General features: G+C 40.8%; 1 protein-coding gene across 3 annotated transcripts in view; it reads left to right on the forward strand.

The window, feature by feature from the left end:
• Positions 1–23,588, forward strand: part of Naa15-16 (N-alpha-acetyltransferase 15/16) — a 57,313-nt gene that overhangs the window by 15,928 nt on the left and 17,797 nt on the right. For all 3 annotated transcript variants that reach the window (XM_067081459.1, XM_067081460.1, XM_067081461.1), the window contains 6 exons: positions 8,903–9,165; positions 9,474–9,608; positions 12,301–12,448; positions 17,665–17,830; positions 19,184–19,413; positions 19,685–19,851. In XM_067081459.1, coding sequence (XP_066937560.1) covers positions 8,903–9,165; positions 9,474–9,608; positions 12,301–12,448; positions 17,665–17,830; positions 19,184–19,413; positions 19,685–19,851 — 1,109 coding nt within the window. The remainder of the gene's footprint in view (positions 1–8,902; positions 9,166–9,473; positions 9,609–12,300; positions 12,449–17,664; positions 17,831–19,183; positions 19,414–19,684; positions 19,852–23,588) is intronic.

Consider the following 23,588-nt stretch of genomic DNA (forward strand, 5'->3'; position numbering starts at 1 on the left):
CAGATGTTGCTGATGGAGTGGACTCAGGACTCCCTCGTATGCAACAATTTCTGGAAACTTTGAGACAAACCAACTGTGGACCTCTTCGCAACATGGAGAAATGAGTTTGCCCTCTTGTTGCTCCCCAGTCCCAACCCTCTCACAAGGGCAACGGATGCCACCTTTCGGATTGAACAGGGAGGCAATCAACAAGTTCTTCTCTCACCAGAATGTCTCAATGACCTTGATCACTCTGTTCTGGCCCTGGAAGGAATGGTTTCTGGATCTACTGTGTCTGTTAATGGAATTCCCAAGACTTCTGCCACAAAGACAGTCATGTTCGAACAGCCTCACTTCCTCAGGTCCCATCAGGGATTGTCCTCTCTGGCCCTGACAGGTTTCAGACTATCAGGAGCCTCATCAGAATGAAAAGGCTTTTGCTAGGTGCAAAAGATCTGCTAGCAGGCTCTACCAGTCCAAGTGGTCAGTTTTTAAGAGGATGGTACCAACAAAATAACATCATCTGAAACCTCTATAAGCCAGTTAGCTGACTTTTTACCTTTCCTGAGAGCCGATAGGAAGTTGTCTCCCTCTACCATCAAGGGATATAGGTTATTGTTTCAAGATCTCAGCGACCTTATCAGTTCCTTCGGAACCTCCAAATTAGAAAAGCCTGGATTTCTCTCCTGGAATTTGGACATTGTTCTGAAGTGGCTTACAAGCTCAACTGTTTAACGCTTCAGCTTGACCTCTTTTAATAATCTCACGAGGGAGACCTCTTTCTTGTGGCATTAGTGATCACTAAACCAAACTCGTTAGCGAGCAGCAGGCCTTTAACATGACAGTAGGCTTTTCAAATGGAAATGCAGTATAAATGGAAATGCAGTATACTCTCTCTCTCTCTCTTGGTTCCTCACCCGGAATGAGGACGTTTCCAAGCCATGGTCTCGCTCTTTCGTTAATAAGAGAGTAACGGACATCCTCAGGCCAGAGGAGGAAGAGAGACTTCTTTGTCCTGTGGGAGCCTTGAAGTACTATTTTCAGAAGACTGAAAAGATCAGAGGACCCTCCAACAAGCTTTGGTGCTCATTGAAGAACCCTTCATGCCCTCTGTCAAAGAATGCACTTTTTCTTCCTGAGAAGTTCGATTACAGAAGTGCATTCTCAAGTTCAAGATGTTTTATCTTTCCTTAAGGTCAAAGCTCATGAGGTTCGAGTGCTCGCACTCAGCCTGGAGTGCCCCTCTTTTTCGACTCACTTGGCACCTGCTTCGTCAGTCTTCCGCACCCAACTGATTGGCGCCAACTTCTGACTGGATCGTTTGGCGCCAACATTTGGGTGCTCGACGCGAAACTCCTGGCGCTCGGCGCCAACTTCCACGATCTGTGTTTGGCATGGTTTGGAAAGGAAGCATAGGGGGCTCTCTGTCCTGCTACTGTCTCTTCTCCTTTCTGTAAAATCTTTGAGTTTAAGGGAAGCCTGGTGGTACAGTGTACCTGGAGTACCCACCAGTTTTTAATGGTTGGGGTGGTGGTTCTTAATTTTGGTTGTAGGTGACAGTGTTGTGTTTATTCTGGTCTGTGCCCAGGACAGGGGCGCTATTTTTTGTCTTTGTCAGCCTTCAGTGAACTGCCATGGCTGCAAAGTACCCAGTGAAGTAGGGGCGACTCCTCGCCAATACTGCCACGCCCTTTACAGGTTAAGATGAGGAACGACCAGAGGCGGTACCTGCCAGATAAGGTACAGCAAGCACTGACCCAGTGCTAGTAGCAACCTTTCTAGTTCAAAGTCATTATCTTTATTAATGTGTTGGATTAGAACATGTCCATGATTCCCACCTCCTCACAATTTGGAATCAGCTATGTAATTGCTTGATAAGTCACTTATATAAAAATGACAATTGTATGATAAAATAAAGTTTTATGTATACTTACCAAGCAATTACATAATTGGAGCCCACCCTCCTCCTCTTAATGGACATTTAGGCATCAAACGAATTGAATCTGTATGCTGAGCTGTACCTATCTGTCCCGAAAGTGGGCGGGACCCTGTTGCCTACACTAGCGATGACAGCGCCACCGTGAAAATTTGAATGACTTTAGACTGCCGTGTAGAAAGCTAGTAGCTATGCAATTGCTTGGTAAGTATATATAAAACTTTATTTTATCATAAAATGTCATTTTTCTATAGGTGGGATATTTGACAGAGTGAATATGAAGTTAAAATTTGTTTTAATTTTTTTTTTTTTTATACAAGTAACTTACCAAGTAATTACATAGCTATGAGCTCTCTACCTATGGCAGTCTAAAAATGCAAAATTCATGATAACACTAGCATTTGTTTTGGTGTAGGTATGTGCCCCGCCCACTATCAAGGACCGGGAGGAACAACTTAGCAGAGAGCTTCAATTTGTTTTCTGTCGGCCCCGGATCAACATTGGTGGTTTTTCCTGCAGTGTTTTTCACCGTTTTTGGATGTTTTAAAGTTTTCTTGGGGAAGTACTCTTTATTTGTTGTAGCCATCAAGCCTTAGCTATTGTGTTAGCTTTTGTTAACGCCAATTTTAGCAGGATTTTAACATGTCTGATTCTGTCTCTTCAAACATTAAATTTTGCTCTGAGGGATGTAGGACTAGACTTACTAAATCTTGTTATGATTCCCATACCAAGTGCATTAATTGTAGGGGGAAAGATTGTAATAAGGATAACACTTGCATTGAATGTCACGGTTGGAAAATTTGCAGTCCTATCTGGACAAATTAGATAAAGATAGGAAAAGGAAGGTGGCTGCTTGAGCCGAGAATAGGGCTAGCGTAGAAACTCTTCTTGTGACAAACTGTAGTGGACAGTGCTGTTTCCTCTCCTTTAATTCCTGTTGCATCCCCTATCCTTAGCCCTCCTACCTCTATTCCACGTACTCCTGTTCCAGGTTCCCGTGCTTCCAATCTTGACACCATTGGCAGTCTCGAATCTAGGTTTGACCAAAAGTTCGAGTTTTTGGCCAAGACAGTGATGGAGTTGGGGACCTCCTTTGTTGAAAAGTGCAATGCAAAAAGTGTTAGTGCAGTGCAGAGTGAGTGTGTTGAGTAGGTGGCTGCCCGTCCCACCGGAGCTCCTAGCTGAAGGTCCCTGTTCCTCTCCCCTGCACAAGGGAGAACACATACTGGAGGTCCAAGGGAGGCCAATGGGGTTTGCCCATGGGTAGTTGCCCCCTCCGTCAAGCCTGTTGCACGTTCCCAGGCTGCGACAGAGCGCCGCTGGAAAGGCATCTCTAACAGTGCACATCGTCTGTCATCGGACCCAGATGATTCCAGTCCTGGAAAGAAGCGTCAAGGGCGCTACCTCGTCGCTTGCACCCTTTGAAGAGGCATACCTTCTGTGTGGACAGCTCCCCTCTGCCTACTAAGAGATCCAAGGAGGCTAGTCTTAGCCCCCAGCCTTCTTGCAGTTTCACTGTTCTGCCTTCTACTTCTTCACTCATCTCCTGGGGTTGGCTTTGGACAGTTTGTAGTCGATTTCGTATTTTGACCACCCCTTTCTGGCTCCCAAGTGCCAGGAAGAGTCACACAAGAACCCATCTTCTTCGATGAAGCTTTGTCTCGCTCCTGAGCTCCCATCACCTCTTGGACATTTGATGCTTGCTTCTGTGCGCCAGCCTTGTGCTTCTGACTGATCGGCGCCAGCTCCTGGGCACCAGGTGCCATCGAGTGTTGGCTCTGCGCCAACCTTCCTGCCTCCTAGGCTGTGCTTGTTGGCGCAGGAAGACTCTTTGCTTGCTGCTGTTCAGCATCAGTTGTATGAACATATAAGTTTTTTGAAGAAAACTCCAGCAGTCCCTAAGCCTAAAGACACAACATTATCTCCTGATTCTTTGGACGAGGAGGATGCAGGATAAGACTGCATTGCTTAAATACTTCCTGGGTAATTATCCAGATTTTTTTTGCTCCTGCTGCCCCAGTTTCTCCTGCTTCAACTTTCCTCATGAGAAAACTCCAGGCTGACCACACCCCTCACAAAGTTGGTACTTTCCTCTTCTTCAAAGAAGGTGGTGCGAGAAGAGGAAGTCTGGCTAGCCTTTAAGAGGGAACAAGGTAAGGCTACTTTTGGTTTTCCTCCATGTAAATTTGTGAAGAAGAGCTACTGCTTTTACACCGCTGAGGAAGCTCCGTCTCTTGGAGTTTCTGCCTCCTCCCAAGGCGACTTCTCTGGCCTGGTCGACGCAACTTGTAGATCTGCTTTATCCTCGGCGACCACTTGACAAGGAATAGTTTTAAAGTTTTAGAAGTTTACAGCTTCCTTGACTGGACCTTTGGTATGTTAACCAGGAAGATTGAGGGTTGTCCAGTTCTGGCAGAAGATTTTGAAGCGGATTGGTTGGGCATTTTGTTGTGCGCCAATAAGCCTGTGAGAGATTGCTCCGCTGAACTTCCTTCCCTCTTTTCATTATGCATTCTTAAGAAGGAGAGTTGTGGTGCTCTTTCACCACTAAAGGGGGTACCACTACCCAGAAGTCGGCACTCCTGTTCTCTCCTCTGGACAGATCCCATCTTTTTCCTCAAGATGTCGTCACGGAAATTCTGTTGGCCTTACAGAAAAAGTCTACCAATGACCTTTTAGCTCAGTCTGTCAAGCGGCCGAGAGACTCTGCTTCTGTTCCTGCTAAAGTTTTTTCTCCGCTTCAACCTCAGCTCTATCGAGAAGGAAAACAGAAGACCCAAAGAAGACCTTGCACCAATTTACATCCTCCCTCAAAGTCAGTCAAGAAGTCCTCCTTCAAACCAGAGGTGTGGAACCCTGGCTGTTCAAGGTATTGAGAGGCGGCTATCCATTCTTTTCAAAGAGAGGCCCCTATAACCAAGTCGCCAATTGTCTTGCCAGCTTACTTGACAGTTCAGAGAAGTTTGGGCACCTTTCCCTAGATGTTGACTCTCTTCTGCGCAAAGGAGCTGTAGAGGTGGTCAGGGATCATGGGTCAGAGGGATTTTACATACGTCTCTTCGTGGTCCCCAAATCATCGGTGGGCTGGAGTCCCGTCCTGAACGTCAGTGCCCTGAATCAGTTCGTCATGAAAACGAAGTTTCACATGGAGACAAATCACTTGGTCATGTCGTCCATCCAACAGGGAGACTGGATGGTCACCCTGAACATGCCGGATGATTACTTTCATGTCCCCATACACCTGGACTCCAGAAAGTTTCTCTGAGTTGTCTTCCAGGGCAGGGTCCTCCAGTTGCGGGCCTTGTGCTTCGGCCTATCCACGGCCCGCAGGTTTTTACTCAGATTCTCACTCCTTTGGGCAAATGGCTGCATCTCCTAGGCATAAACCTTGTGCCTCTAATTAGAGAGAGAGAGAGAGACCTGACAAGTGATCCCTACTCAGAATCATCCCAAATTCTCTTTCCTCAAGACTTAGCTGGACTCTTCGTCTTCCCCATCTTGTCAGAGATCAAGCAGGGTCTTCATTGGTGGTTGTGCGAAGAAAGGCTTCTCGAGGGGAAGTCACTTCTTCCGTTGAGCCCAATCTAGACTTCTACTCCGACGCCATAGACCTGGGTTAGGGGCTCTTCTGGGATCTCACAAAGTGTCGGGCACGTGGTCAGAAGACCTGAAGAACTCCCATATCAACATAGAAGAGCTGAAAGCCGTTCATCTGGGTCTCCAGTCCTTTTCAACCCTGGTTTGTGGCAGAACAGTTGCAGTCCATGCCAACAACACGACAGCTCTGTCATATATTCGGAAACAGAGGCACCCAATCTTTCTCTCTTTCTATGAGTCAGCAAAGGAACTCCTCCTCTGGGCAGAGCAGAACCAGGTCTCAATCATGACTCACATCATCCGTGGGAAACTGAACATCTTAGCAGACGAATTGAGTCGGCTCAAACAGGCTGTTTCAATGGAGTGGACCTTGGATCCTCTTGTCTGCAGTGATCTATGGAGGTTGTGGGGCACGCCAGCCATAGATCTGTTTGCAACTTCGAGGAACCATCATCTTCCTTGCTTCTGTTCCCGTCCCGGACCCTCTCACATGGGCTACGGATGCCATGCTGGGTTGGACAGGTCTCGATGTCTACGGCTTCCCTCCCTTCGGGATGATCAGGGAGGTGCTCAACAATTTCACATCACACCAGGGTCTTGATGACCCTATTCTCTCCTTTTTGGCCAGGGAAGGAATGGTTCCCGGACCTGTTGTATCTGCTAGTAGACTATCCGAGGCTCCTGCCTCAAAAGAGGTCTCTGCTCAAACAACCCCACTTCCCTCAGTACCATCAAGGATTGCCCGCTCTGGCCCTGACAGGCTTCAGACTGTCAGGCTCCTTGTCAGAGCGAAGGGGTTTTCGAGACAGGCCGCACAAGCTGTTGCTGGACCCAGACAACCTTCTAGCTGTTTTCAGAAAATGGTGCAGATGATATAACATCTCTTCTTCTGAGACCTGTATAAGCTAGGTAGGTGACTTCCAGGAAGCTTTTGACCTCCACCATCAAGGGATATAGGTCTAGACCTGTCCTCTGACCAAGACCAAGTGATCTAATCAAGTCCTTCGATTCCATTAGACAAGAGAAGATGAACGTTGTCTCCTGGAATTTGGACATTGTTTTAAAACCATTCTCAGGTTTCCGCTACGAACCTCTTAGCTCTGCCTCTCTTAGGAACCTGAAAGACCCGCTTCCTTGTGGCTTTGGCTACTGCCAAAGGGATTAGAGAGCTCCAAGCTATTGGTAAGAGAGTTGGCTTTTCTCAGAGGGATGCAGTTTGCTCCTTCTCTCTTGGTTTCTTTGCCAAGAATGAGGACCTTCTAAGCCGTGGCCTCGTTCATTCACCATTAAAAACTTGATGGACATGCTCAAACTGGAAGAACAGGAGAGACTTCTCTGCCCCGGTGAGAGCCCTTCTTTATTACCTTCATCAGACAGAGATCAGAGGGCCATCCAACAACCTCTGGTGCTTGGTGAGGAGCCCTTTTCGTCCTCACTCAAAGAGTACTATTTCCTTCTTCTTGAAGCTTGATTTCCGAGTCTCACTCCCTGATTATTGAGGAAAATTTACTGGTCATTAAAGTGAAAGCCCCCAAGGTCAGGGCCATTGTTACCTCTTTGGCCTTCAAACACAATATGTCCCTGTTGAGTATTCTCCAGTCTAGCATTTGGAGGTACAGGTCAGTCTTTGCCACTCAGCACCTCAAGGATGTGGAAACTACTTAGGGCCTTTATCCGTGGCTGGCGTGGTGTTGGGAGAGGAAGGATAGGGGGGCCTTCTGTCCCTCTACTATACCTCACCTTGACTTAAGGTATTGAGTTCATGGGAAGCCTAGGGTACTCAATACCTAGAGTGCCCCCCAGATTTTAGTGTTTAGGGTGGTGGTCTTTTTTATTAAGGTGTAGGTGACAGCATTGCTGTTTAGTTCTGGTCTTTGCCCAGGGCAAGTGCATCTCTTAATTTTGCTAGCCACAGGTGCACTTCCCATGCTACAAAGATCCCCCTTATGTAGGGGCAACTCTAGGCTATACAGCCTTGCCCACTACAAGTCAAGAGGAGCATTGGCCAGAGGCAGTAATTATCTGCAGTTGCTCCCTTGGCAGGTAAGGAAACAACAAGCATTGTCTCAATGCTGGCAGTTGTTCTATGTCAAAGTCATTACCAAGTTTAATGGTTTGGTGTAGAATAGTGTCCATAGAGCCCACCTCCTTTCAATGTCGAATCAGCTATGTAAATACTTGGTAAGTTACTTACATAAAAATTACGTTTTTATAATAAAATAAAGTTTTATATATAATTACCAAGTAATTACATAATTGGAGCCCTCCCTCCTTCTCTCATATGGGCATATGGACAAAAACGAATTGAAGCTCTCTGCTGAGTTGTTCCTCCCTGTCCCCGATAGTGGGCGGGGCATGTACCTACACCAAAAGAAATGCTAGCGTTGCCGCTAATTTTGAATTTTTAGACTGCCGTAGGTAGAAAGCTCATAGCTATGTAATTACTTGGTAAGTATATATAAAACTTTATTTATCATAAAAATGTCATATTTTGGAGATTTTGAACAATCACCTCCTTACAGACTATACTGTATGATTCAATTTTGGTCTGCTCAATAGCATTTTTCTCCTCCAATACTAGGACATGCACAAGACGATAAAACTGCAACACAGTTATCTTGAAGCCTTGATCACAGGGGCTGCTCTGAGTTTAGAATCCCTCATTTTTAAAACCTAGCTTCAGATGTAAAGCAAAAATTTTAAATAATAAAAATTTTTTGCTTTATATCGGAAAGTTGTAGATTTTTGGACATTTTATCAGTGACCACCATAGAAAACGTTAAAATTTGGAACTTGTGAACCATTGATTTTCATTAAGGACTAAATCTATTGGTTTTGTTGGTCTACAAAGGGCCTTTTTACCATATTAATTTCATCCATGTAAAGCAATTAGTATAGGAGGCTGAGGCATAGTATGTTTTCAATAAAAAGTGAAAAATAAAGGTGTTTTGAGAATTGTATTTTTTATATTTTGGCTTAAATTTGATACAATACTAGAAATACTTGATAGTCTTGACCCTCCACTTGCAGTGATCTCTGCCTTGTAATTTGCTTTACATTTCATCTCATTTAAGAATAGATCCTGTTGTTGAGCATTTTAGAAGCTAAATGTGACCCAGTTATTGGTTAGAGTGGCTGTCATGTTTATCTCTTAATACAAAGAAGTTGAATGTTACTGTATTTGGCTTTGTAAAGCGACTGTATTTGTTGCCAAGGTTCACGTGACTCTACTTGAATGGTTTTTTAAGTGTTGGGTTTTGGTAAGTGCAAAGAATACAGTATTTTGTTTATTTTTTTTATGGTATGTCAAGAATAATTTTTTAATGTAAATCCATCGATATTATGCAGCTTGAAGTTCATGAAGTGCACAATATTTTTTTCTTTTTACAGAAACGTTAGCAATGAAAGGCCTTATCTTGAATTGTCTTGGGCGCAAAGAGGATGCATATAATTTTGTACGCCAAGGCTTACGCAACAATCTGAAGAGTCACGTTTGTTGGCATGTGTTTGGTCTTTTACAGCGTTCTGACAAAAAATATGATGAAGCCATCAAATGTTACCGAAATGCCCTTAAGTGGGACAAAGACAATTTACAGATCCTTCGAGATCTGTCTTTACTTCAGATTCAAATGAGAGATCTGGAAGGCTATAAGGTGAGGATCAAGTGAATGCCATAAGCACTTGCAAAATATCATTGTGGTTTGCAAAATACAGTAATGAGTTAAGAAGTTTTTGTATTAATCCCCTTGTTATGTATTGTGTGGAGTGAGTACTTTAAATTAATTACTTGCTACCAAAAATTTAGCAAAACCCTTCACAGTTAGCAAAAAATGTATTGTGTGTTGCAGCTCATTGATAAGGGTATATGCTGCATATATACTGTTCATGGATCTTCCATCTTACTTTTTCTCTCATCTATTCCTTCCCATTTTATATATTTATAAGTCTCTCTTTATTGCAGGACACACGGTACAAATTATTTGAATTACGACCAACCCAGCGAGCTTCATGGATTGGTTATGCCATGTCTTTCCATTTACTCAAGGACTATGATACAGCATTAAGGATATTAGAAGAATTTAGAAAAACTATTCAGGTTGGTTTTGTGATTTGTATAATTGTGCTTTCATTCATTAATCATGTACTACGTAGGGGGGTTAGTGCTGTGGGGTGCATTGCTAAAGGTTCTTTGCTGCGTCCTTTCGGCCCCTAGCTGCAACCCCTTTCATTCCTTTAACTGTACCTCCATTCATATTATCTTTCTTTCATCTTGCTATCCACCTTCTTTTAACAATTATTACATAGTGCAACTGCAAGGTTATACTCCTGTTACACCTTTCAACCCTACCTATTCTCAATTTCCTTTCCAGCGCTGAATGACGTCATAGGCCCAGTGCTTGGCCTTTGGCCTAAACTCCATATTCCAATCCATTACATTAATCATGTGAATTAGTATTATTTACCTGTCAGTGTCACACAAGAACAGATTGTCATGGTTGAGCCAGTATTTTTCTTATCCCCATTTCCAGCTAGTATTAATAGTATTGTATTGTGATAATAGGTGTAGGCTGGACCTATGTTTTAAAACTATTGTTTTACAGAATTTTAAATAATATGCAATCTTTAGGTGGTGGGTACACACTCCTCTTCATCCCAATAAAAAGATTACACAAAATTCACTGAAAATATTACTGTACGTATAAAAAAAACTGAAATAGGCATACGAGGAATGAAATTCATGTAATATGGGGAAGAAATGGAATAAGAGCAAACATTGTCCAGCATTGAAAGCTGATGTCATATGTATATATTGGAACACTAAACATTGTTTTCTATAGGCTTGAGAATTCTGCAGGTGGTGGTGCCATCAGTGCACCTCACATGGTGCACTGTAGGCATTACTTGAGATTCTTTGCAGCGTCCCTTCAGCCCTTAGCCTCATCCCCTTTCATTCCTTCTACTGTACCTCTTTTCAAATTCTCTTTCATCTTACTTTCCATCCTTTCCTAATAATTGTTTCATAGTGCAACTGCGAGGTTTTCCTCCTATTACACCTTTCAAATTTCTCAGTTTCCCTATCAGTGCTAAATGACCTCATAGGTCCCAGTGCTTGGCCTTCAGCCTACATTTTACATTCCATTGCATTCCATTCCATTCCATAGGATTGCATAGGAGACACTGCTGTACATCAAATTATGCAAGGACTCGTATGGATAAAATGTGTTTTATATTGGCATGATCTTTTATCCGTACACCAAAATTTTGAGATACCAGCATGTATATAATTTGGGAATTCCTCTCACCCAAAAACTGGAATAAAATCAGTTTCATATAAGTAAGATCTGAACCAGTAAAGATATCTGATTGATTCTTTTTCTTGCATAATCTTTACAGGAAACAAAGTCTGATTGATTCTTTTTCTTGCATAATCTTTACAATAAGCAAAGTTTAGTTGCTATATTGTCATTTTGTTTTTGCCAGCCTAGAGAAATTAACTTTTCTTGACTGCTGTGTAGATGATCGAAAAATCTGTGTAGACTAAAGAAAAATTAAAAGGCTTATGCATAATATTTTTCAGCTTTCAATTGATGGGCAAGTATAACATGAAGTTTGCCTTTGAAACTAAAATTTGGGTCTTGCCTGTGGTTAGGCTTATAAGTGTAACCTTACACTTTTTTGCCAGTACAGTATTCGGTAGTCCAATATAGTTAGAAAATGTTATTACAGTTTTTAACTTATTTATAAATCCTTATCTGTAGCTCTGAACATCATCATCACTTGCTTCAATGCTGTATGACCACAGTGCTTTGTGAAATTCCTCCATTCATATCTTTTCTGTGCCTTGTCTTCCACAAATTCCCATTAATCAACATCCTTTCATCTCATAGTACACATCCATGTAGGTCTGGGTCTTACAACTCTGGTATCTGCAGGAGCCCAGCTGACATTATCACGTGTTCTCTTGGGGGTTGTGCAAAGGGAGTGTTTAAGCTATCACCATCTTCATTATTATCTCGTCTATATATGGAACATCTGAGATTTTCCTTATGGTATCATTTCTCACAATTCTGCCGTGTGACTCCTAATCTTTTTAATATTCTTCCTGAAGGTTTATTGTCAGACCAACAAAATATTTTAGATTTAGTTCATTGTCATACGATGATTCATGTTCAGATATCAATACAGATTGCATTAGACTTAAAGTAAAATATTACTTTTGTATGTCATAGCAGTCTGTTTAATTTCCAAATTTTATTCAGCTTAGTGTTTGGTTTACCTTTTTTACTCACTAAATTCAAACTCAAGAACTACTGGATGTTATTTTTCTTAAATATTTAAAAGAGTCAGTCTCAATCCCTTTGCTTTCTAATTTTATTTGATTCCATTGAGCGTATTCTGCCCTCATTCTGTTTTTCTTAGATTTTTTGTGAGTTCCATCTCTTGATAGAAATGCATTCTATTAAGGAAGCTTTGTAAATCTTGTGTTTTGCCTATTAAAACAGCATCATTTGCATATTCCAAATGTTAAGTGTATATCATTACTTCAGTCTAAACGTGTTCCATCTTCCACCTTATTTTTCATTATAGGAATGGTAAAAAGCAAAGATGAAATTACATTTTCTTGTGCCCTCTGGTTATTGCAAATTTTGTAGTGTTGAGAAACTTTTATTGTTGAAATTCCATTGCAGTGTAACCCTCTAATAGATTGGCTTTAATTAGGCACTGAGATTGTTTAGGCTGAAATATTCAATAGTTATATTACTAATATATGCCTTTTTCCCCTTCAGAAAACTACATACGATTATGAGTACAGTGAGTTACTTCTGTATCAAAATCTTGTAATACGGGAAAGTGCCAACTTACAGGAAGCCTTGAAACACCTCAATACCTATGAAGCAAATATTTGTGATAAGGTCACACTCCAGGAGTTAAGAGGTATGTTGTCTGTCAGAGTCTTTAGCAAAAGGCTTTATTTGACCATGTAATTTTTCAACATGATAATGGTGTATCTATTACATTTCTGACATGGAAAATAGCATTTTGCAGAGCAACATGACAGGGAGAGTTTGAAGAACTGCAGTTGTTCCCACAAAATACACCTATGTTTTTCTTATAGAAATATTCCAAGGCTCCTGCAGGAATCAGTCACTGAAGATTGTATATTTGATTAACGGCAGAATGGTGAGGGATAGGGGTTGCCCTCAACTCACTGATTATGCAACTGACTTTTCTCCAACCACAGTATAGAGAGAGGAAACACTGCTGCTGTGGCACTGATTATTTATGTTGTCGGAGAGTTTTGTGAGACTGGATGAATTTTTTTTTTCTTAGTTGTGGCTTTGGCTTGTTTTTGTGGTGTTCTTTAAGTTTTCTTTGGATTTTGTTTGCAATATGGACAGCTCTTTGACAGAGGTTCTGACCAAGTATATGGTCACTTGTGTGTTATGTGTGATTGATTTAGATCCTCATTCTTTAGGCTCTTTTTGCAGAAGGCAAACTGAATTGCTGAGCTGACTTGTGAGAAGCTCTCCTGCTCTTCAAGCTGAGTTTGTCCCCTCTTGTTCTTTCTAGACTTCTCAGTCCCAGGGGGTAAACTTGGGAGGCTAAGAAAAGTATCATCTCTTGCCTTCCATTTTTGGTGAGAGACAAGTGACAGGTTGGTGTCCTTCCCCAGTACAGGTCTTGACCATGCACCAATGCCCAATACCTCTACCCCTGGATTTCTGGCTGCACCTTCTGTTCCATTGCAGTTGTGGGAGTCTTGTCTAAGGACTTCTTGATTGCTTTCACTGTCTGTCTTCCTGTCTTTAGCAAAGCATTTCATTGCAAATGCTGGTGTCCCTTTTCTTGCTCCTGCTCTGGTGATAGATGTAGCTGCTGGGGAAATGCATGATATGAAGTGTTAGCATCAGTGGCCTTGGTAGTCATGATGTATAACTTCTAATCATTCATTCATTCATGCCAAGTGTTTCATGGTTGCTGTCAGCACTTGCCTTGACAATTGCCACTGTTATAGTTGAAGCTGGAAGTAGAATGTGAAGTGGGAGCTTGGAGAATACGCACAAGTGTGCTCCATTTACCTCTTCCTCAAACTAATCATCTTCCTCCTCCTCCCTTGGTAAGAGGTCCTGTATGGCTTCCTTGGAGTGAGATGGATGAGAGTTCTTGAGCCTGCTTGTTCCTCCTTGTCTAATGTGATGTCCACCATGTGCCCACATATTAGTATTCACCCCTGCGCAGGTCTCCATGCAGTGCAGTGCACATGATATTCATGACCAGTTGCTCATACAGTAACAAAGAGTGCTCCTCTACCTGGGCACTTGCGATAGGTAACATTCATGGCTGCTATTCATAGTCCAGGATCAGTTCTCATAGATGCAGTTTTACTAAAGTGCTTTGGACAGGTGACAAGAATGTTGATTGTGCTTAGTCTGCACTAACATTTTGTGAGTGTGATATTATTAGTTCCATCAGCTTGTTGCCACAGCCCTGGAGGCAGTTAGCAGATGTGGTTGATCCTTTCTTGCCCTCTTATGTTGGGAGGGAGATGCTTGGACCAGAGGTTCTGATGCCCTCTGAGCCCTTACAGGCTTGAATTGGAAAGGCGTAATATATTCTCTGGGAAACTTTCACAGCAGTTCTTTTGTTCTTTTAAACCCAATCTTGTCTTTTGAGTATACATTAGAGTGCATTGTTAAAGTGAGACTGTTGTTCTACTGCACTGATAGGTGCTTGCCAGGGGAGTGAAGGAGCAAGTTAATGTGATCTCAGGGTCAGAAAGTTCTTTTGCATCCAGTTATTCCTCCAAGGTACCTCTCCTGCCTCTGATGCTTCAGCTAAGGTACTGCTTGTCAGAGGACTGGTGGTTGACAGATGACTTTCCCCCTTGCAGAATTAACATCTCTTCTAAGCAGGAGCCATGGAGTTGGATACTTTAGGCTCTTTCTAGGGAACATTGTGGTTATGACTAAGTGCATTAAAGGACTTACACCTTTACAGGAGTGTCCTCAGCTGAGGATAGTGGAGGTTCAGGAGCTTGTTAGTGGTGCAGGAAAGAAAGTGCTGCTGACAAGATGCAATGCTGTGCGGGACTACTCTCCAGAAAAGTTGCGGATTAGAGCGTACTCTGTCTTAGGTGGGTTAGTGTTGGACTGTTTGTTCTTTCCAAAGAGTTAGGTTGAGGTAGTGCTAATCCACCATGCAGTCACTCTCAAGTTCTTCCAGTGTTCTAGGGAAAGTACCTTGTTTGGTAGATGTACTTGCATTGTTAGGTTTAGGAAAGGCTCAGTCCTTCAAACCTCAGTAAAGAGTTCAGTTGTCTCCTTCCTCAAGAAAAGGCAAGAGCCTTCCCAGCTCATCCAACTTCTTCTTCAAGCTTGAGGAACAGGTAAGGGGAAGGAGTTGAGGTAAACATGAGTTCATCTCCAGCTGTCATGAATAGTTGGATGACTGTTATTTCAGTGGGTAATGTGAAGGTGACAGGGAGCAGAGACCTGGGTAGTTTTGTCCCAAACTACCATTCTTGGGGAAAATGCATCTCATGAGCCAACCCCATCCCCTGCCTACTTACCTTCATCACCCAAGGCTCTGACCTGATCAGTGGAGTTAAAAGGGGTTATTGGGGAAGAATGTGCTGAAAGTTTTAGACTAGTACTAGTCTTTGGGCTCCTCAGGTCAATTTTTCCTGGTGAGTTTGTTGGTAGTCTGGAGGCTGGTTAAAACATGTCAGCATTGAAGCAAGCTGGAAACCCCGCATTCTGTGTAGGCCTCCATGAGAGAGGGTGACTCCATACTTTCCATAGATTTAAAAGATGTCTTTTTGAACACTGTATCCACCCACCAAGCCTTCGGGAAATACTGCTTTGTTTCCAAAGGAACTTTTTACCAGTAAAATTGTGCATCTTGGACTGGAGAAGGACTTTAAGATGTTCTTATGAGCATTCAACCTGGTTTCTGCATGTGCCCATTTGCATAGGATATTGTTGTGTCGTATCTCAACAGTTGCTCAGTCCTGGCATTGTTGGAGTTGCAGTTAGTATGTAAATAGTGTAAATGATATTTTGCCTATTTATTTTGTCATGATCAGGGATGTTGATAGCTTGGAAGAAGTTGGATATCTTTCTCCAGGCAGCTGATGAAGCATCTTAAGATCTTGATAGACACTGCAGTAGTGAGAGACTTTTTCCCAAGGACTCTCGTTTCAGCAGGCTTATTTAGGTAACAGTACATTTCCTGTTTCATCAGTAACAACCAGCTCGGTTTGGCTGGTCATTCTCAGTCACGTGTCATCCTAGGAGAAGTTAACGTCTCATGGGTGACTCCAGCTGCTTTCGCTTTGGTGGTGCTTAAAGTTACACTGGATGGTTTACAGATCCTCCTGATCTCCCTCTGTCTCTCAGCCAAGAAATAAAGGATAATCTTAATTTGTAGCTAGAGGGCAAAGCAGGTGGGCGAGCCGCATGGTTCGATGTACAAAAGCTCAGGGTTCCCTCATTGTCTCATGCATCCTTGAGTTTGTGTCCAGTGTTGTTGTTACTTTTTTAGTACTGGCATGCACAAAAAGGCATTTTGAAATGATCAATCAGTCATACTGGCAAAACAACCTTTCATTCATGGCAAGAGCTCACAAAGGTAGGGCCATTGTGCCAGCATTTGTTTAGTAGTACCTATGGTGACTGCTCAACACGTGTAGCAATCCTAGTTCTTCGTGGATATAAAAGCATCTGGGCATGGGTTTTCATAATGCTGTAGTAAATGGAGGAATGACTTTCATGTCTTTTCACCTACCTCTTCTCCTTCAAAAACTACATGGTCAAGGGCATGTACAATGTAGGGTTGGTGAATTTCTCAACAGAATGTTCAATCTTAAGGTTGAACTCCTTTACTTACCAAGTAACAATGAGTATATGCAGATCATTATTTTCCTATATCATTTAAGATACTGACTATCCACCTTCCTACATCTCTCGTGTGCTTAGTAAGGGATGGGTTGTCTGATTTTTTTACTGTCAAGGTTTATCAGGATTTTTACTCTGTTACAGGTCCCTATCAGACCTGGCATAGGATGTTACAGGTCCCTATCAGACCTGGCATCTTATGCCAGGCTGTATATGTGGTCCAGGAGGTTTATTTTGTTTTATGTCTTGCTCATCATGTGTAAGAAAATAACTTTTTAAGGTGGTGAAGAAATTATATCAGCGACGTCCCACTAATTACTTCCCACCTAAGATTTTTTATTTATAGGAACAAATAAATTATTATCATTTTTATTTTCCTAAATTTACAAACCTGAAGTCTTTCATCATTAATCCACCTCAGACCAGACCTGCGTTGTCCTTGGTGCCAAAAGAAAGTGTGAGAATAGGCAGTAACGTGAGAGTACCCCCTGTCCCCAACCTTTCTGGCTGTAATTAACTGCTATTAACAATCTGAAACTTATTACAGCTGATGCCCTGCAGTATTTCCATACCTGGGCCGGGGTTTGTATATCTAGGAACTTTGCAACCTCATCGTTTGTTATGTTGTCATGTTAGGAGATTTATAATTATGCTTTTCTGTGTGGGAGCAAAACAACAGAAAAATTATTGTTAGCCTGAGGTGTTTAGAACTAAGGAGGCAACTTATTTGCTTTTATTTGTAATTATGTAAGCCATCCCTTTTGGTGATGAATTTTTTCAGCATTATGTTTTCAATCTTTGCTTTGTATGATTATGAAAATTAACCAGGTCTGTCATTGGAAGTCAGTCACAATGATAATACAAACCTCATATCTATATCTTACATCTTTAAATGTTCTATTTTGAGTTTGAAGTTCATTTTACTTTTAAAATAGTTTCTTGTATAATTATACTTTGTTATTGGTGTGCTTACTTTTAATTTTATTATAATCGAAATAACTCAAGTTACCTCAGGGAGATACATACATTATTTCCCATTGTATTCATTTTAGTTATAAGTACTGATTAGTACAGTGTTCATTTTTAGCCTTCATAATCAAGGGTGATGAAGTTTGGGTTTTCATTTATAGATGTGAAAGGCACATTTGAATCATTCCCATTGCAGGCATCTATCATTGTTTCTCCTTTTAATCCTTCGTGGTATTAGCCCATTTACATAGTTGTGGTCCTAATTGTACGGTATTTCATTTTCAGGCGAATTGTTGATGAAATTAGGCAGAAAAGATGAAGCTTCAGAAGTTTATAGAGGTTTGATAAAGCGTAATCCGGAAAACCGTAACTACTACCTCAATTTAGAAGAAGCCCTTGGCCTATCCACAGTTGAAGAAAGATTAAAATTATACGAAGAGCTCAAAGAGAAGTAAGTGCCGTATAACAGATGCATCTGTATAGCCTGTGGTTTGCAGTATTGCAGTTATACACAAGTAGTTTTACCTTTGTGCAATTCAAGCAACATAATGAGTGCTTATATGTTTTGAATACATCAGGCCAATGCTGTCAGCAGTGAATGCAGTAATCTGGTTTGGAGTGATAAGAGATATTGTTATAAAACTTAGTGTTGTAGAAAAAGTGGCTAGATCATAGATTGAATACAAATTCATTGATATGAAAGAGAAAATGTAGCACAGCAAGAACACACTTGTAGAATAGGTCTGATTAACTTAGTCAAGTGGGCTTGTGGTAGATACTTGCAAAATGTTTGAGTGAGTTGGAGGAAGTTAAAGAGTGGGAAATGTTGGCTCTGTTACCCAGGAAACAAAGAAGCCACCTCACAAGGTTAAATAGGAGAGTATTGGTTGCATTTGTTTGAGCATCCACCATGTCTTTTTGCTTATTAGATTATTCTGTTAAGTAATGAAATATTATTTTAATTCTTTCAGACTCAGACATAAGTGCCAAGTAATGAAATATAATAAGATGAAGGCTTAAGTTGAGATGCCAGTGTGAAAGTTTGTGCAGGGAATTGGGAACAACAATCACATAATTATTAGATAAAAACTCGTTCAGTGATGTTTTGTTTTTACTCATGTTGGTATAAATAAAATTTCAAATGCCTGTTGTATGAAAGAAGTTCGTTTGGTACAAGGACCTTGTTTATACCTTCAAACAATAATCATAACTTTTGTCAGAATCACAGGTTTTCTTAATTTAAAATTTCACCACTATAGATGTATTGTTTATGGATATTTATTGGTATTGGTTTAAAAATTGTGGAGGCTTAAGAGCTTTTAGTTATACATCTTAAGTTTTCAGGAGTAAGTATGTAAAAGTTTGAGCAGGTGACCTTGGGTTGATGTATTACAATGTAATTTGGCAAAGGTGTAAGGATAACTGGGGCTTTTGTATTGAATTTAGTGCCATTAGTGAATTTTTATTTTACTTTCAATAAAATTCGTCTTGATTTATCGTAACAGGCAATTAATTACGTCATACCTTTCAGTTTGTAAGGATGGGGATCCCTTAACTTTTGATGTATTTTGATGAAATACTCAGTTCAGAATGCCAAATACTGTGCACAAACTTTAGAATAATATCAAAAGGTTTAGGTAGGTTTTCCTTGGTTAACATTTTTTCAAATGGTTGCCAACCTTCAATTGAGAAAGTCACTTTTATCTCTCTGTTATTTGGAATATTTTGTTGCACTTCAAGAGTTTTGTGTAGTATTGCATGTTCTGCCATTCAAATTTTTATTAATGTAATGTTTTCCTTTCAGATTCCCCCGTGCTCAAGTGCCTAAACGATTACCACTCAATTATGCCAAGGGGGAAACATTAGAAAAACTTTTAGATCCATACTTACGAGCATCATTACAAAAGGGTGTGCCACCATTGTTCACAGATATACGGCCGCTTTACAATGACTCTGAGAGAGTACAGATAATTGAAAAACTCATGAACCGCTACCTTAAAAACCTTGAAGAGACGGGACATTTATGTGAAACAGGTAATAACCAGTTTACTTTGAGTAATACGATGGATATTAAAGCATATTGTTACTTAGTGTTTTTTCCAGTAATCTTTTGGGATATGATTATTTATTTCTATCCATTTAATGTTAATCATATTGACATTGTGTTGTTTGTGATAGTTGAATGAGGCTTAAACTATGAAAGTTCAGTGTAACTCAGTGAAAAAGGTACTTTTTAGAGATTAGCACTTTGCAAAACTTTGCAAAGAATTCATAAAATGTCAATTCATATTTTGTTGCCTTTCAGATAATGAATACAAAGAACCGGCATCTATATTATATGTTTTGATGTACCTGGCACAACATTACAGCTATTTAGGCGATTCAGAGAAGGCATTACAGTTAATAGATCGGGCATTAGATCATACTCCAACTCTCATAGAGTTGTATATAGTTAAAGGAAAAATACTAAAGGTGAGCTATTTGAAATTATATTCTTTTGAGAATTAGGATATTAGATTATTTAGATATATCAAACTGTAATACTGTTCATTAGAAATATGTTTCACTCTTGTATCCAGTACTTTCTTCTTGATGCATGAAAGTTTTTTTTTTTTTTTTTTTTACAAGAAACATTTTTTCTTGCTAACTCATTTGTCATATTGAGCCTTCATTTGTAATTTTGAATGTTGTTGGGCATGTGTTCTCTTATAATATATAAAACAGAAGTAGGCATTAAAGGAAGTGAAACTGATATAGCAGCCAGAGCTGGAAGTGTTATGACATACAGTGTAATCACAAACGGATATTCCTGTTAGTGATGACATATCCTTTAAAACTGACTATAAGCTACAAATGGCAGAGTACTGGGAACATGATAGTAACAAATTAAAACAGTTCAAGCCAATGTTGCAGTATGGAATGCTATCTAAATTTCATATACACACAGGTAATTTTAACACATCAGAAAGATTGGCCACTCTTGTTTGACCCATGGATGTTTGATGAATAGCCAACATAATCCAGTCCCTGTATATACAGACTGTAGGCTAGCAGTTGAACTTTTTTGAGAAAGCCCAAAATGATAAGCAAATGTTTGGTTTTGGAAAAAAATAAGAGAAATTTTGTTGTTCAACTAATCCAATTATGGAATTTTTAAAAAGAGCTTTAATTTAGTAAATAAAATCTAAACCTTCTCATTAATAAAGACGTCTTCAAGTCCTTCAGGCCACCCAGGCCAAGTGTGGGATAGCTAAATGAATTAGCTCAGTGGTCTCTGGTTAAACTACTTGATAACTGGAAGTAGCAAAAGACCTAAGTGACTGTGCATACATGAGCACCATAGACTCATCCTGGTTAGCAACTGTCCTTATAATTTGCATAGACTGGATGTGAAACTGCCAGAACAGGGGAGTGGAGGTGGCCACTCCATGTATGATTGATGAGTATGTTAGGAGGTCACAAACCTATTACAGTAGCCAATATTGGACCTGAATCACTCTGTTCTGACTTGATTACAAGCCTATGCTTTCATGAATGGAGTTACGCTTGCAAGGCATGTGAGGAACTGTATTTATGAAAGTGCACTTTTGTATCCTTGGTAAAATACAAATTTTTTTAATCAATTTGTATTTTTCATAGCTAACAAACCTGCGGTCTTAACTTATAGGGCCCACCTCTAGCCACCCCTCAAGTTTCCTGGGATGGAAGAAACTTGCGTGAAGGAACTTGATGGTTAGCACCTAGGCCTATCAGCCTACCTCGTTGCTGCCAATTCCTAGTTTGTTATTTTTACAAGTTTCCAGCTGGCGCTAGAATAATTATCCTTAAGTTAAGACTGCAGGTTTGTTAACTGTGAAAAATACAAATTGATTAAAAAAATTTGTCTTATTACATTTAAAATTTGTTACTTGAGGAGGGAGTTGTGAGTTCTAGATTCTTGCAAGTGTTCTGTGGATCCTGTCAGGCACTTGGGAACTGTTTGAGGTAGAAACCAATTGTTCAAGTTCTACTGGAACAAGTAATAAAAAATTGAAAATAAAACAAGAATTTTGTACTTGACAAGTTGTCAAAAAAGAATAGGTGCTAGCTAAATGTTCAGGTTAGACATAGAAGCACACAACCTTGGAAGACTGTCTTTTGAGGATGTATAAAGTATATAAAGGAGAAGGAAGTGGTGTCTTTTGAGGATGTATAAAGTATGTAAAGGAGAAGGAAGTTGATTGCCTTGCATTTTCCATCATTGGTGATAATTGTATTGCCTTGATTATTAGTCAAGCTCCACCCCATCCCTCTGTGTTTTACATGTCTGAGATGAAAATTGACAGTTGTAGTGTGGCATCTCCAGGTACCTGTCCGTGAAATGGCTGAAGGCTCAATAGTCCTCTTAAAAACTAAGGAAACCTAAGAGGTCCATGAACAGCATCTCTTGCCTTATTGACAAATTTTTATATATCTGCATAGGCTTGAAAAATGATTCTCAGCCAGAAGGGCACTTGCATAGAAATGTGGTTTCCCTGTTGGCCTGCGGGCAAGAAGTTTGGAGTTATTGCCTTTCATGTTTCACCTTCATGAAGTGGTAGATTGCTTGTATTGGGTAATGGTTCTCCAAATTTTCAGTTACAACCATAGCCTGGGATGGCAGATGGAACATGGTGCAGTAGATTGACAACTATGGAACTTGCAGGTGCAGGAAGAAATTAAAATCATGGGTTTGGATTAATGCCCCATTCACTGCATCAGATGCTGAATCCACCCCACCCTCGGTACAGGTTGATTGTCAAAGTTTGGTGAGACTGTGCATTGGGTGTAGCAGCAGGGTCTTCTAAAGAGCCCCAACCTATTGAACCTCTCTCACTCTTGGAGGACCATGGATACATGAAGTCCCCTGCTGTGATTCCTTCCAGTTTCATAAACCGAGGTACTGACAGAGACTGCATGGACAGTGTAGATATTACCTCAATTCCATTGCTATCTTCTGCATTACTAGCCTGTCATGTAGGTTTCTCCATAATTAGACTTGTCGCATTATTGCTAGGTCAAGACAAGGCACGAAACTGTAAATATCTTTTCCTTCCAGCAAGAGCAAAGTTATTTCTTGGGGTGGATATAATCCGTCTTGTAGGTCCAATACATTCAAGTGTGATAGACTACACTACTTACTCCATTTTCCATCCTGAAGGGATTTTGATGCTGAAGGCATTCAGTGATCTGAGGTTGATGACCAAATACCAACTCCCTCTCACCTTTAGGATTGAAAACAGATGCCTGTAAAATCTGGGCAATCTGTCTTGTGCTTGTTCTCTTGCTTTTTTTAGTCATCGACTTTACCTTGTTTTCCAAGGCCTTGAACTTCTGAGGGTCACCAGCACACATCTGTAATCCACTTCTGTTATGTGAGGGGGACGTTCTTCAGAAGGAGTAGCCAGTAACCAGGTATTACCCTAAATGTCCATTAACTCACAGCTCTGTGCCTTCCTCTTGCCAGGACCTCCAGTGTTTCTGGAGACAACCCCCCACTGGTGGGAAGAACTGTCTTTGGGCAGATGACCGTTCTTCTCATTTGAGTTGTAGAGTGATGAACAATAGTCATCCCTTCCTTGATCGAAAGGGCAGCCTGTGCTCAAAATGGTGTATGCATGGTAGACATCAAAAGATTCAACTTTTCTGGGTGGGGAAAATTCTGATGCTGATCTTGAGACTGAAGTTGAAGACTCAGAAATTGATGGAGGAGACACTCCCATGGAGCATGGCTGTCCCCTGGCATCTTGAAGTTCTCCACTTGAAGAAATGCAACCTGCCTCACAGGTGAAATTGTTAAAGCACACCTGTTGTTGGAAGCTACTCCACTTGAAGAAATGCAACCAATCTCACAGGTGAAATTGTTAAAGCACACCTGTTGTTGGAAGCTACTCCACTTGAAGAAATGCAACCAGTCTCACAGGTGAAATTGTTAAAGCACACCTGCTGTTGGAAGCTACTCCACTTGAAGAAATGCAACCTGTCTCACAGGTGAAATTGTTAAAGCACACCTGCTGTTGGAAGCTACTCCACTTGAAGAAATGCAACCAGTCTCACAGGTGAAATTGTTAAAGCACAGGTGAAATTGAAATACAGGTGAAATTGCACACCTGTTGTTGGAAGCTACTCCACTTGAAGAAATGCAACCAATCTCACAGGTGAAATTGTTAAAGCACACCTGTTGTTGGAAG

The sequence above is a fragment of the Macrobrachium rosenbergii genome, chromosome 37 (genome assembly GCF_040412425.1).
Source record: "Macrobrachium rosenbergii isolate ZJJX-2024 chromosome 37, ASM4041242v1, whole genome shotgun sequence".
NCBI classification, from domain to species: Eukaryota; Metazoa; Arthropoda; class Malacostraca; order Decapoda; family Palaemonidae; genus Macrobrachium; species Macrobrachium rosenbergii.